The 14,457-nt window shown below is 35.9% G+C and overlaps 1 protein-coding gene across 3 annotated transcripts; it reads right to left on the reverse strand.

The window, feature by feature from the left end:
- Positions 1–1,888: 1,888 nt before the first annotated feature.
- Positions 1,889–11,330, reverse strand: LOC114633697 (vomeronasal type-2 receptor 116-like). Of its 3 annotated transcripts, none has more exons than XM_028782302.1 (6): positions 11,134–11,330; positions 8,913–9,154; positions 7,745–8,574; positions 6,180–6,386; positions 4,568–4,691; positions 1,889–2,808 (listed from the first exon to the last, which is right to left on the reverse strand). In XM_028782302.1, exons 1-6 carry the CDS (start codon positions 11,328–11,330, stop codon positions 1,889–1,891), a joined length of 2,520 nt encoding a protein of 839 aa, XP_028638135.1. The 3 variants fall into 3 exon arrangements, with proteins under 3 accessions (XP_028638135.1, XP_028638136.1, XP_028638134.1); XM_028782303.1 differs by having other exon boundaries at positions 1,889–2,658; positions 7,745–8,572; positions 8,863–9,154; XM_028782301.1 differs by having other exon boundaries at positions 7,745–8,572; positions 8,863–9,154.
- Between the last annotated feature and the right edge of the window lie 3,127 nt (positions 11,331–14,457).

A 14,457-nucleotide genomic window follows, 5' to 3' on the forward strand; every position in this document is an offset into this window, starting at 1 on the left:
TGAATATGTATGTGTTTGTCTGTCTATTTATATGTCTGTTGCTGGACCTTGTCATTGATCAACCATTCTGTGTGGTGTGTGTGTGTGTGTGTGTCTATGTGTGTTTGCTCTGTGTGTGTGTGTGTGTGTGTGTGTGTGTGTGTGCATGTTTGGTGTGTCTATGTGTATATATGCATGTTTGGTGTGTGTGTATGTATGTGTGAGAGAGTGTGTGTGTGCAGGTGTAAGTGTGTGAATGGTGGCTTTCTGCCCTTTCATTTTGCTAACTGCTGGCTACCAGAACCATCAACCCCAGTAGATTTCTGGACTAGTCCCCATTATCTGCTCTCAGCACTGACTCCCATGAGCTACCTACCTCAATTGATTCTGTGGTGTCAAAGCTGATTTTTGCATAGACTCATCTAAATTGCACACATAGTCAAGAGGCTGGCCAGGCAGCCTCACACCCTCACCACTCATAAAGCTTCCCTTCACCTCAGCACTCCCTTGCTGCTCAAAAAAGCTTCTCCTGCCCACCTTACTCTTTCCAGCCACCTGCCCTTTCAGAGGAGGCTACCCTGGTGCCGAAATACAGCTATACCCATTTCATAGTGGCACTCCCTAATGAAACCCCCCTCATGGGACCAGCAAATGCAAGCTTGAGAATAGATAAACAGCAGCCACTCCCAGCACTGGTGTCACCAAAGCTGGCACTGACTCTGATGGATGGCTAAGCACTTCCCAGTGAAGGTACCCAATTGTCCTTGAGAAAAGCAAAAAACTGAACAACTTTGGGTAGATAAACACAATACTTTGGGGCAATTAATCATTCCCAGACAGCTGTGGCCATTCTGTAAAACCAGTAGTCCCTGATACCACCATAACTGCAAAATGAGTTTCTGTCCCCAATTGTGTGATCCCACCCACCACCTAAACAAATGGTATTGTGTTTGACAGATGACTTCCCTTATCACCTTCCCTGACATGTAACCCTGAAACCCCAGAATCTGCCTGTGTATAAAAATTCTGAGGCCATAGACATGTGGTCCCAATCCTGCCCTGTGGAGAGGGAACACATAGTGATCCAAACCAGGTTTGTACGTTAAAGACTCTTTTGTCTCACTACATCAGGGTTGGAAATTCTTTGAATTCTTCTGGGAATCCCAAGATCTGGACATAACAATAGAAGAGATTATTTCAACAAGCTCTTCTTTCCCTGTTGATTTTACGAGTGTGTCTTTCATGATACACTTAAAGTTCAGGGTTCCTATGTAAAATGCCTAAAGATAAACACAGTCATTTCTACCCATATCTCACCCTTTTCTGTAGGTTCCTCTAATTCTGACACCATAGCAGAACATTGGAAAGCAGAATGCCAGTGTAAAGTATTTGTAATATTCTTTTATATTTTTAAAAATGTATGTAATTTTTGTTTGTATGTGTGTCATTATGTTCATAAATAAATTAGGGGAAATTTGGAGTCCAGAAGAGACCATCTGATACTTTGTTGCTATTGTCACAGGTGATTGCTAATAGCAGTTGGTGGGGTTGAGGACTGAATCAGTTCCTCTGCAAGAGCAGAGAGTGATTTTAATTGCTGAGACATCAATCCATCTCCTGAAATATTCTACCAATCTATTGATGAAAATATTCCTCTCTCCTCTATGTTCATAGAAGAACTCCTCTAACTCCTAGAATGAATCAGGATTCTATTACCTCTTTCTGGCAAAGAGGACAATTGTAGACTCTTGTGGATGACTATAGGAGACAATGTAGACCTCAGTAGACATGATATTGTTAGGCAAAATCATAAGAGGAAACAGTGAGAGTCATTCCAAAATATATAGTTATGGTAATGTAATCCAATATTTGGTGATTAGGAGCCAACTATCCATGAGTCAATTAGAATTTATGAAATGTGAGCATGGGAAGATGATTTCTCCCTGATCATTTGTAGAGAATTTCTGTCTGGTCTAAAGAGTATTGTGTAACACTTGGGAACAAAGATGCAGCCCAGAACCCCTGCACTGGAGGCCAAAATGGAGAAGATCTCAACAGCCACCACAGCCTTCCCTTTAGTGCTATGGTAAACAGGGAGGAAAGTGACCCAGACACTGCAGAACAGCAGCATGCTGAATGTCATAGACTTGGCTTCATTGAAGGCACCAGGCAGGTTTCTGGAAAGGAAAGCCAGAGTGAAGCTCCCAAAGGCCAGGCAGGCCAGGTATGCCAGGACACAGTAAAAAGCAGTGACTGAACCCTTATTGCAAATGATGATGATGTGGCCATGCTCTGACCGGGCATCAATGTCAACAGAAGGAGGGGACGATCCAAGCCAGACTGCACAGACAATAACTTGGATGAGAGTGCAGATGGGAATGATGTAGTTAGATACCCCTGAAACAAAAAAACGCTTCATCATTCTTTGAGGAGCTGTGACTTTGAATGCCAGTACAACAGTAATTGTTTTGGCCAGCACAGTGGAAACAGCCACAGTGAATACAAGTCCAAATGTGATTTGCTGTAGGATGCAGGTGGCTGAGTTTGGATATCCAATATAGAGCAAGGGGCAGAGGAAACAAAAGATGAGGGAGATGAGCAATATGTAGGTGAGGGTGCGATTATTGGCCTTTACAATGGGAGTAGTATGGTGCTTCACAAAGACCCCCAGAACAACAGCTGTAAATGCAGAAAAGAACAAAGCCATTAAAGAAAGTGCCATCCCCAAGGGGTCTTCATAAGCGAGAAAGATAACTGCTTTCTTAATGCAGTGATTCTGCTCAGTGTTAGCATATTGGTCCTCTGGACATGGGACACACAACTCCACATCTAATGGAAAAATGAAGGTATTATTAGTGTCACCTCAGCAATTTTACTGTCAGTATATTTATTCAAGTATATGAAAGAAGTATTTTAACATGGGAATCTGGTTGCTCAGAATACATTCAAGGTCACTGGTACATAAAATAATTGATTCCATTTTTAATGCTTCTCATTGTTATGGTAAATAAAAACATCAAACATTTTGTGTATTTTACTATATTGTGATCATTTATCATGAATGTGTATATTTATAAGTGTGGTTACATGTAAAAGTAAAACACGTCCTCATAAACATGAGAGTAAATGAGTTTATATGGGTGAGGTATGAGGCTGAGAGTGAGAAGTAAAATTTATTTGAATATAATATCAATGTTTGTAACTACAAAAATAAAAAAAATCATTTCTACTTTTGTCCTCTCTTGACTGTATTAACACCATATTCATGAGGCTTTTTCATATAAAGGAGTAAAAAAAATAGTAAAAATGTCTGTAATTAACATCATTGTATTTATAGTAAATCTGATTGCCATTGCAAAGAATTATTGGATAATTGCAATAAGGGATAATATGCTTCCAAGGTTGGAAGTATTTTACATGGAACAATGCTTTTGTTAACAGCTGTTATCATTTAATTTGTTTGAGGAAATAGGAATTTAGTTTGGTTGTGAAGAGAATGTGTTGCTCAAAGAGAATACTGGAGTTTGGGTCTTGGCACCAATGTCAGGTGTATTCAAACAGCCTTGTTGAATTACTTATGTGTACGTTTTATGTAGAACTTCATACATATCAGAAAATAACAGGTAGGAGTTGGTTTCCTCCTGTTATATGGGTTCTGAGGATGATCTAATGCCATCATACTTAGTGGGAAAGGATGTAACTGCTAAGCCATCTTTCTGGCCATAAAATCCTTTAAGGACTTTCATTTAATAATATAGGATGACAAACCAAAGAAGGGAATAAATGCATGCCTGCAAATTATATTCTGTTCATCCTAACTAAATAGTTATTTGATGAATATGGGCTATGCAAGTGCACATATCATATCATTTAAAAACTGTGGCTAATTCCTTTCAGGACAAAACAATTTTAATGTATGCTACTGTGGAAATTATTAACTAGGTATTATTTAAACTAGTATTGAATAGAGGAGTCCTAATATTTAAACATCATGTGCCAACAGTGATTCTCAATTTTCTACATTTGAAATAACACAGAAGTTTGAAAAAAGAATATCTCTTTATTACACCAAGTCTCCTATCTCATGCTTAACAGTTTCTGATGATGTTTCAAATTATTATTTGCCCTCTTCATTAGTCTCACAGAAGGCTTGGACTTGGTTCCCTCTATCCACATGGCTGATTCTGTCTTCCTTGTGCTTCTGTACTTGATAGGGGTACATAAACTTATGTAAGGGTACACACATCAAGACAATATAAGAAATCATTTGACGATTCATGATCTACATATATTTTTAGAGATGATTAATCACTAGAGAAGACCTTCTCTTAAAAACACTAACACTGAAGTTTTCTTATCGAAATTGAGCAGGTTATCTACAATAAATTTTCAAAGAGTCAAAGATATAGGATGATTTCTATTTTTAATAAGCACATTGCAAAGTATTGTATTTCTATAATGACTAACCCAGGAAAGTAATTATGTGAATATATACATATATCTCACTACCATTTTAGATCACTTCTTCATCCCAGATGGGTTCAAGATGATGCAATTAGAAGAACTTATCCTTGCAGGAAATACTTACTTGTCCCATTAGAAATTTCATTTTCTGGGCAAGGACTGCAATCAAAACAGGAGGCTGGCATTCCTTTCTTCCTAAATTTTCTAAATCCTGGACCACAATCAGCACTGTACACAGAGGTTGGCATCTAAAGAAAAATAAACATATCCTACTATCAGTAGTTTTACTTACCCCTTTACAAATTATATTATATTAGTATGTGATATTAATAAGCTTATTTTATATATACCAACAAAGTTATCAGATTTTACTTATTGCATTCCATGATGACAGATGTCAATATATGGAAAATTTGAGGAAAAGTTGAACTGTTGACCATCAACTTGAAATTCCAAAAGAAGATATGGTAGTATCCTGTTTACAATGAGTTCAGGGATTGCAAGGTGGTTATTCTCTTTAATTCTTGTCTCCTTAACAAAAAGTACGGTATAAAGGCACAGAGATCCTAGTACAGAAATTATCTCCATCAGACTAGCCTGTCATCATACCTGTGAAGCATATCTGAAAGTTGTAATTGATGTTGGAGTGCCCTGCCCATTAGAAGCAGTGTTGCCCATAAGCAGTGGTACATTAGAAATCATGCAGAACAAGCAGAGTTCCTTGAGTGACTATGTTTCATTACATTATACAGATCCATGCCTTGCCTTTCCTTGAGTGAAACCCATGCGCCAAATCAATCTTTTCCTCCTCATTTTGCTTATAGTTAGTGTTTAATAACAGCAACATAGTAGCAAATGACAAGTAAAGAACATTCAAAAATGGGAAAAAGCAACTCAAATATCAGATAGCAGAAATAACCTGATCTACATTAGGACTGCAAACCATAACAAACTAAATGGAAAGAAAGAGAAAAACAGCTGCATATGCAGAACCCAGTGCATTTTTGGTGAGGAGGTGCTGAGTTTCTGTATAGTGAGCTGGAAGATAGAGTGTTTCCTGAAGTGAAAAGGCTTTATGGAGCCTGCAAACATGGTGAAAATTTAGATTGCTTAAAATTCAGCCATCTGTATATACCATAGATACAGGTGTTACACTGATATTCATGCACAGAAAACACCTGTAGCCAAATCTTTAAAAAAATGAAAAAGCAATATATAGATCATAAGGTATCTAAAACTGTCAGAAAAATTTTAATGTATGGTTAGCTAGAGATGTTGGAAATTTGGACTAGCTGGTAAACAGGCTTCAAATTAAATACTAAAAATCAGTGTCTTGATTATGTTGAATTTGTTCTATACTTACAATAAATGAGAATCTTGAAGCATTTTTTGAAGAGGTTCATCAGTAGAGTGGAAATCACTCTATAGTAGTAACAATAGGACCAATAGAATATTGCTAACTTTACTGGAAATTATATCAAACTATTTTCTAAAAGAGTATATGTTAATGTTAAAGGCAAGAAACAGGTACATGATACAAATGCATTGTGTTCATGTTAGAAATCCTCAGTGAATTACTAAAACCTCATTTGAAAAAATGAAAAGAAGAAATATAGTTTAGGAGGCTATAAATTGGTCTCTCACTTGACAATCAACTTCATTCACCACTCTCAAGGAAGGGTGTATGCACACACTTGACAGTGTAATTTAAATTAGTACAGTTAGGCCAAACCCGCCTGTCTACTTCCTCTTGCCCACTCTATCATATCTTCAGATAAATGTAGCTGTTGGCCATTCATAATATAGGGACTAAATATTCCTATTTTCACTTTAAGTCCAAGTCCCTGTGGAAAATTCCAAATGTAGAAAATGTCATACTCTTCTTGCAGTTTGTCTCTTTGGTTCATATTCACTCTGTCCCCAACAGGATTGGTAAAGTGGATCTACTCAGATAGGAACTCAGCTGAAAGACAGGCAGCATACTATAAAATATATGTTCTTCCTTTAAGTAAGAATATGTATTCTTATTTTATCTTAAAGACAACTTTATTGATACTGTGCAGGTGAAAAATTTCGGTCAAAGCAAAGAGATAAACTAGATCATAATGTTTCTGTTATTTTAGTTCTCTAAGAGGAAATTACAAAACAAGCACAAATATGGAAGCAGACCGCAAACAAATATTTGCATATGAAACATACAGACACGTGATACAGAGAGAGACTCACATAGAGATACACACAGAGCTGGAACACATAGTTATTTACACAAATATACACATGTATGCCCAAACACACATATCAGTATAAACATACACACTGAGACAGAATATGTATCAAAATAGTGAAACAGGCACAGAAACACACAAAACAATTACCCAGGTGCATACACAAAAACACATGGAAACATGTATACAGTGGAATAGATATACACATATTCTGACACCAACACAGTGTGACATTGTCACACAGACAAATTTATGTTCTCTTACAAAGACACACAGGCAGAGCAAAAGAGTGAGACATAAATGAAAGAGGGTATACAAAACCATCCAAAAGACACAGCCACATGCAGACACATGCATTGATAAATATACATAGGAATATGCACTTAGACAAAATCAACCATATAGAAAGCAGTTTAAACACAGACAAATTTACGGTAAATGCCATAGACAGATATATAGGCAGATACACATAAATCAGAAAATCAGATAGATTGATAGATAGATAGATAAAGTAGATAGATATATAGATAAACAAAATAAATCTGTATATAGAGAGACAGATATAGATGAATACCCAGATATACAGAAACATAGAAACCTAGAAATATATAGGGAGAAATATATATAAACACACATTAGCAAAAAAGTAGTAAATTGAATGTTAGCGCTATTTTCTGCGCAAATACTCTCAGAACACCAAATGATGTCTCTCACCTACAGTGGCAACAGCATAAGTAAGGATCTCTAGTTAAAAAAATACCCTAGTGATTACAACATATTTGAAAATTAATGAACAAGAATTCATCATTGACTTGGTTCATGAGAAAGGACTGGATATGTTTTCAGTATTAGAACATGTGTGATGATATTTAGGTAATCAGTAACAAAAATCACAGAGCTACATTGACAAAGTATGCATTCTACTTCATTCCCTCAACATTAGAGGTTTATACCAACATCTGGATTTACATGATCAGTAGGAGAAGTATTAATAAATCACTCTATTTGGAAACTATTTTCTAGTATGCTTGGTTTGGGCTTCTAAGAGATTCTTAAAGACATTGATAACATGAAACTTTATGTAATAGAAGAAGCTCTACCTCATTGCAGACACAATTTTGTTTTTTCCCATTGTCATTGAACAGATTATCAAGCTTCTGAAAAGTCATCTCATGGAATGCATGGGCAACAGCATACACAGCATTGTACATGTCATAACTCTCTTCAGTAAAACCCATGTCAAAAGAATGTGCCATTAGCAATTCCAATGAAGAGTTGTTCTTCAGTGTCTTACATTTAGATGCTGAGACTTCACAGTTAAAGTGCATCCATTCTAGGTTTACCAGATACTCATCTGGGTATTCAAAAGGGTTCAATGTCTGGACAAAATTTTTAAAACCAGAAATCTCACCATGGTGGTGTCCAAAAGCAAATGCCCCATATAAGTTATCAAATGTGAAGTCTTTCTTACTAGGAGTAACATCCCACTGTGAGGTGGTGACCCATATTCTCTGAATACCTAGAGATTCCCACATTCGAAAGCTCACAGCTAAAGTACTGTCTGTGTCACCATAAAGGATAACAACATTTGCAGATGATGTCATGATTTGATTGTAATACATTTCTGCTCTTGTCACGTATAAATGCATATTGACTGGGATCATGCTGACAAAAGCAAAGCAGACTGAATTTTTTTCCATCTCTCTTCTCAAATAGGAGAGAAATTGAATGCCTTGATCATTGTCTGAGATGGCCATCCCTACCCAGTTCCGGCTGAAATTAATTATGAAGGAGACCAGGGCAAGGGCTAGAGATGTATTGTCAGAGGCCATCTGATGTAGAGAGGGAAATTCTTCATGATCACTCAGGACAAGATGAAAGGTTCCATAAGTAAGATGAAGAAACTAGAACACAGGAAGCAGCATGAGGTAGAGTGAATTCTTAAGAACAAATAAATACATTTTTTGAAGATTTCTAGAAATCTTAGCTAGCTATCATTTCTTCCTTCATCGCTATATCATACAAGGGCACTTGAAAGCTCCATCAAGACTCTGAATAGTACCCTTGAACTACATAGATTGGCTCAGGCCTAATAGTAAGATTATGTGGAAACCAATCAATATCTGGTCTCATGAATTATCTCATGCCCCTAACACACACACACACACACACACACACACACACACACACTTACCTGATTAAAAATGAAACTGTTTAGGATTGTATAAAGTGTCAGAGTTGTTGCCCAGTTTAGTCCTGTAAGTGCAACTGCATTCATGTCATCATCTTCACACATATAATTAAGGAGAAGATCATGACTTTGTAAATTCAAATGAATGTCACTGTGTAATTCAGATTCTGAATCACAAACATGTTCTGAGAATGTAAATATTAGAGACATATTTGGCAAAAGATCAGGGTTCCTGTTGATTTCATTTATGGAAAAAGCCAAGACCAGAGTATACTTCTGGTTTTCAGTGGGTATTCTGTAAAAGGTTACAGTGTTTATAAGGACAACAATTTACAGATATTATTTGCAGTCAATAAAAGGACAGTCCTGCACTAGATTATATTGTCCCCAACCCCTCAAGATTGAAATGAACTGTGTAATGTGGCTGCGATGTCAAAACAGGCTGGAAGCTCATAAAACTTTCACATGTTCATGAGAGAACATCTCCCATAAATGAGATATACTATCATCATGTTCTCACTGAGAGTTTTTTTTTCTCTAGTTTTTGAATGCTTGCTAAGATGGTAAATAAATCAACAAATGCTTTGACCAAGCAGTAAAAATGGTCACATGATCACTTGAAATTAATGAGAAATGTGTAAAATACATGGGATGTGTGTGTGCCATGGAGTTTATAGTATTTTTGTATGAAGTTGACTCCATTGGCTAAGCCAGTAAAAGAATGACAGTTGAGTTCACAGTAGTCTTCTGTGGAAATACTTAGCTCATGTCATTAAAATTCATTCTCATTAGGGCACAATATATTTATCATATTCCATACCATCATCCTTATCTTAAATATTCTTTCTTTCTAAAATTCAGTTTAAATTAATTAATTCTGTTTTGTGTTTATGTTTATGAAAAGAATACTAACTCATATCCCTCCTGAATTAATTCAAAACATCTGACTCATAAACAACAAACATATTACTTCGTTATTAATTTTTTACTAAGAGTTAAAAATCAGTATTCCAGTTATAAATTGTACATCTGTCCTGTATGTGTGTGTGTGTATATATATATATATATATATATATATATATATATATATATATATATGCCCTTTTAGAGTATTCTTCATAAATATACAGAAAAAGATGTCTTTAAAACTTTCATTAATACATGACAGAAATTTGAGACTAGTGTTTGTACAAATCATACACTAACTCCTGCACAGTAAACATTAAGAATCATAAAGTACTTATGTGATCAGAGTGGATTTGTGGTCTTAAAAATCTGTGTCTTAAAAAAATAGCAGAATTCTTCAAAATCAAAATGTGGACAATGTCCACACTGATGAAATATGCAACTATATTTTGTAAAATTACTGAAAAATAGGCATAAGTGATAAATATTAAAAGTGTCAGATTAAATAGCAGAGAGGTAAATAGGGAAGACATATGTTTCGTAAATAATGGCAAAGATGAGGTAGGAGGTAACTCCTCTATCCTTATTCTCGAATACTGCCAACTAGCATATGCCACTGTTGTTACACAGGATAGTGACAAGGGAAGTAACTAGTCACCACTATTAGTAACAATATCACTTTTAGAAGAGTGGAAACATATTCTTTATAGTCAGTACATTCCTTCGTAGTCTAAGGAGAGCGTGAAGAACTGGACTTTGTAAGACCTAAAATCCATTGAATTTGTATAGATCAAAATATGAAGTTAACAGAGAACAGATCTCTTACATCAATTCTTGATGCAGCCTCAGTACATAAACAGAGACCACAGGGAACTAATTTAAGAAAGTAATTGAGTATCTATAAGAAAGCTCTGCATAACTAGCTCTGTTTCCAACATTAATGGCCCCAGCACAAGCACTAGAATCTACACAGTGATGGAAGGACTATCAGCAGACTCTGTGCTCATTTGCATAAACACACTTGAATAAAGTCATAAAAAGAATATCTTTCAATAAGATATAATTGTGCCACTGTGCTATGGAAACTGTCTAGGAGAGAGACGTATGTGATTGATAATTGCCTGAAGTTGTTTTATTCCTGAGCTTCCATCCCTGTACTTGGGAGGCAGGCCGGAAAAAAAAAAAACTTCTGTGTCAATTTAAATTGGTAATATAGCATTAAGTCTCTAATAGAATTTGGAGTTCTTTCTTGCTTTGCAGATTAATAGCACACTACAAAAGAACCTTAGCATTGCTTTGCTCCTCAACCTTAATAGACTCAGGAAATATTGTTGATCACATTCACGTTGAAAATACAAAAGCACTCACTGTGTATTCAAAATAGAACTGAAATATTCTTCCTCCACTGGCTGTTGTGCTGCTTTAATAAAGAAGATACAACCTGTTCTCAGGTTAACATCCTTGTCTTCATTCGGGTTTATTTTCCAAAAGCACCTGGGAGAAATAAAACCAGCCACAAGGAAGAGGATGCTCTGGAGCAAGAAGAGTAAAATCAAAGTGAGCATAGTTTTCCTTCTCTGACCCTGGGCAGAATGATTTGTGAACTGTCACACCAATCAGAAAATCAAACAGCTACCAGTATATCCCCATGTACTCTCATCACTGTGTCCAAGGGAGATGCTACATCTGCATTTCTGTTTCATTTTTTACATCTGTTTTATCACCCCTGGAGGAATCTTTGACACTCTCTCCTGAGGAGCTTCATTTGATGTCCACTGTGCATGTGATAAACTTGGCTGATAAAATATAGACAAGGGTGCTGTAAATAAATGAATGACATCATGCATGTTTGTGAAATTAAGGTCCCTGGAAAGATTCCACTTTGTGAAAATTTGGTCCCAGGACTGCCTTAAACTCTGTTTATGTGAAGACTTGAAATAATGTCAGTGGATTTTGTTAGTGGATCGACCTTCAGGAAGGACTTAAAGTCTCAGGTCATGGTTACACACTGATCATTGTGTCACAAATCCCACGTTAAGGAAAAACAGCCTCATGTTTAGTGCATTTGATATCCACTGGGAATGCAGTACGGACAATGTTTCAGCAGTGACAGGTACAGAATGTCTATGCAAAAACTGTTCTTACAATTTCTTGAAAATTAAAAATCATGACAAATCCAGAAACGTCCTGAACTCTGATGTATCCAAAAAATCATCACAGAACCATATTTTTCCTGTCCACATTCAAGCTCCTACACAATAACAAAAGCTGGGGACAATTCAGAAGGAAGAACACAGAGAAATATTGTCTTGGGAATCTAACTTACTATGATCACCAGTGAAGTCAGTGTGAATCTTCTGGAGTGACCAAACAAGCAAAAAGAGAAAATCTAGAGAAAATACTATTCAGGAATGAAATATACTACAAAATATCAACAAAATAGAAAGGAAGTCTCAAAGAAGGAAAGAGACATAAGAAATCTAGAAAAATTAACAAAACAGTGTGAGTTTAAGTACTCCTTCACTAATTTTGGAAATGTATGTGTACATTATTCCTCAAACCAAACATGAATATAAGATACAATCCTAAAGTCAATATATATATATATGTGTGTGTGTGTGTCTGTGTGTGTGTGTGTCTGTGTGTGTGTGTGTGTCTGTGTGTGTGTGTATGTACATGTATATGTATATACACATATATATGTATGTATATATTTAAAAATTATTTGCTAAAATGTAAGGATAAGAATGGTTATGAGTGAAGGAGGGTGTCAAAAATGATATGCTGTGAAGAGCGTTGGTTATAAATAAGGCAAACTAGAGAAAAAGCCAAACCCATCAATACAGAAAACAAAGGATATTAATGAACTAAATGGGCCATTTTCAAAAAAACTATCTGGTCAACATAAATGCATTTCACAAAAGCAGTTTCCAAATGCATGAAGCAATCAGTGACAGAACTGTAGGAAGCAGACAGACAGTGCTACAGGAAAGCTTCAATGCTTACCATGGAGGAAGACAACCATGATCAGCACAGAAAACCAATATTGCCTAGCAGCTCTCTAGAGAATCATCCCGACAACATCAGAAGATGCTCAGTCTTCTCAAACTTTAACTAGCATGCTCTATTGGGGCCATGTCTTAGAAATAGAACAAGTCTTCCAACCTAGTAAAGATCAATTTTTAAAGACTGTCTTATCCAAGAACCTGGAATGCTGAAATCAAAGTAGATTTTAAAAAAACAGAATATATAAAAACATGTTTATACTGATTCACCAATTGCACGGTCTCATTGAAACATACAGAAATATAAAAGGACGTTTATGTTCTATAACGATTCTAAGCAATTTATATAAAAATTCTATTAACACTTTTTATATAGAGAAAATCTTTCTAAAATTTGTAAAATTGTGACAAAACAGAGACTCTTCAAGAATTATGAGAGAAGAATCAAACTCAGAGGTGCTTTCAAAATGTATTAACATTATAGCAATGCAAAACATTGAATTTTGACATAAAGGAGAGATCAATGGGAAGACAATGTAGATAGTGGATGATACTCTGAAGAAATACTAAACAATTTTATCAAAATCTTGTTATTTTAGGAAATAAAGAAATTAACCATTAATGATAGAGAACTTAAAGGAACTACAAAATGTTCCAAATACTCTAAGAGCAAGAAAAATAAGAGGCATCAATTGTCATTATTGAACACTATATTAAAATAATAGTAGTAGCCAGAACATCAAGGAGTACTTTCAGAAAACCTATCTTGAAAAACACCTTGCACAGGGACAAAGATAGAGCGGAGAAGGAGGGAATGGCCAACCAAAGATTTGTCCAAATTGAGACACATCCCATGTGCAAGAACCAACCCAAAACACTTATTATTGATACTCAATTATGTTTGCAGAGAGAAGCCTGCTATAACTATCCTTGGAGAGGATCCAGCCAGCAGTGAATGGAAACAATTTCAGAGACCGACAGCCAAACATTAGACAGAGCTAGGGTAGTCTCATGGAAGAGTTGAAGGAATTGAAGGTCGTGAAAAGGACAGCAAATCCACAGTAAGAACAACAAAATCAACTAACCTAGATTTTCGGGTGTTCCCAGAGACTGAACTACCAACTAAAAAGCGAGCATGAGTTGTATCTAGCACTCCCCACCTTGCACATATATAGCAGATGTGGAATTTGGTTTTTTGCAGGTCCTGTCCCTGAGTTTGTTCCCTGCCTGTGGATCTCATTATGGTAACTCAGCTGCCTTGTCCGGCCTCAGTGGGAGAGGATGCACCTAATCCTGTAAAGACTTGGTGTGACAAGAGTGCATTATTTGGGGAGGGGAGGGGAGGGGGTCATTTTTTTAGAGAAGAAGTAGAAGGGGAAATAAAAATTTCTATTTAATGTAGTGAGTTCATATTTAGTGTAAACATTGACTTAAAATTTAAAAAAGAAGAAGCACAAAAGTTAATTAATTAATAAAAAACATTTAATATTGGTATGAAAGCACAACCCAACATGTGAATGGTAGAGAAATGTAAAGGTAAATAAATTATATTTATCTCTCAGTATTAATTCTCACAAAGAGAATCTTCCAAAATAGGATAATCCTGAGATTATTCTCAGGGGAATTATCTAGAATCATTTTTTAATGAAACAGTGCACCAAAAAAAATTTGATGTCCTGTTTCTGCT

This window comes from Grammomys surdaster, unplaced genomic scaffold, assembly GCF_004785775.1.
Source record: "Grammomys surdaster isolate TR1022 unplaced genomic scaffold, NIH_TR_1.0 734, whole genome shotgun sequence".
Taxonomy (NCBI): Eukaryota; Metazoa; Chordata; class Mammalia; order Rodentia; family Muridae; genus Grammomys; species Grammomys surdaster.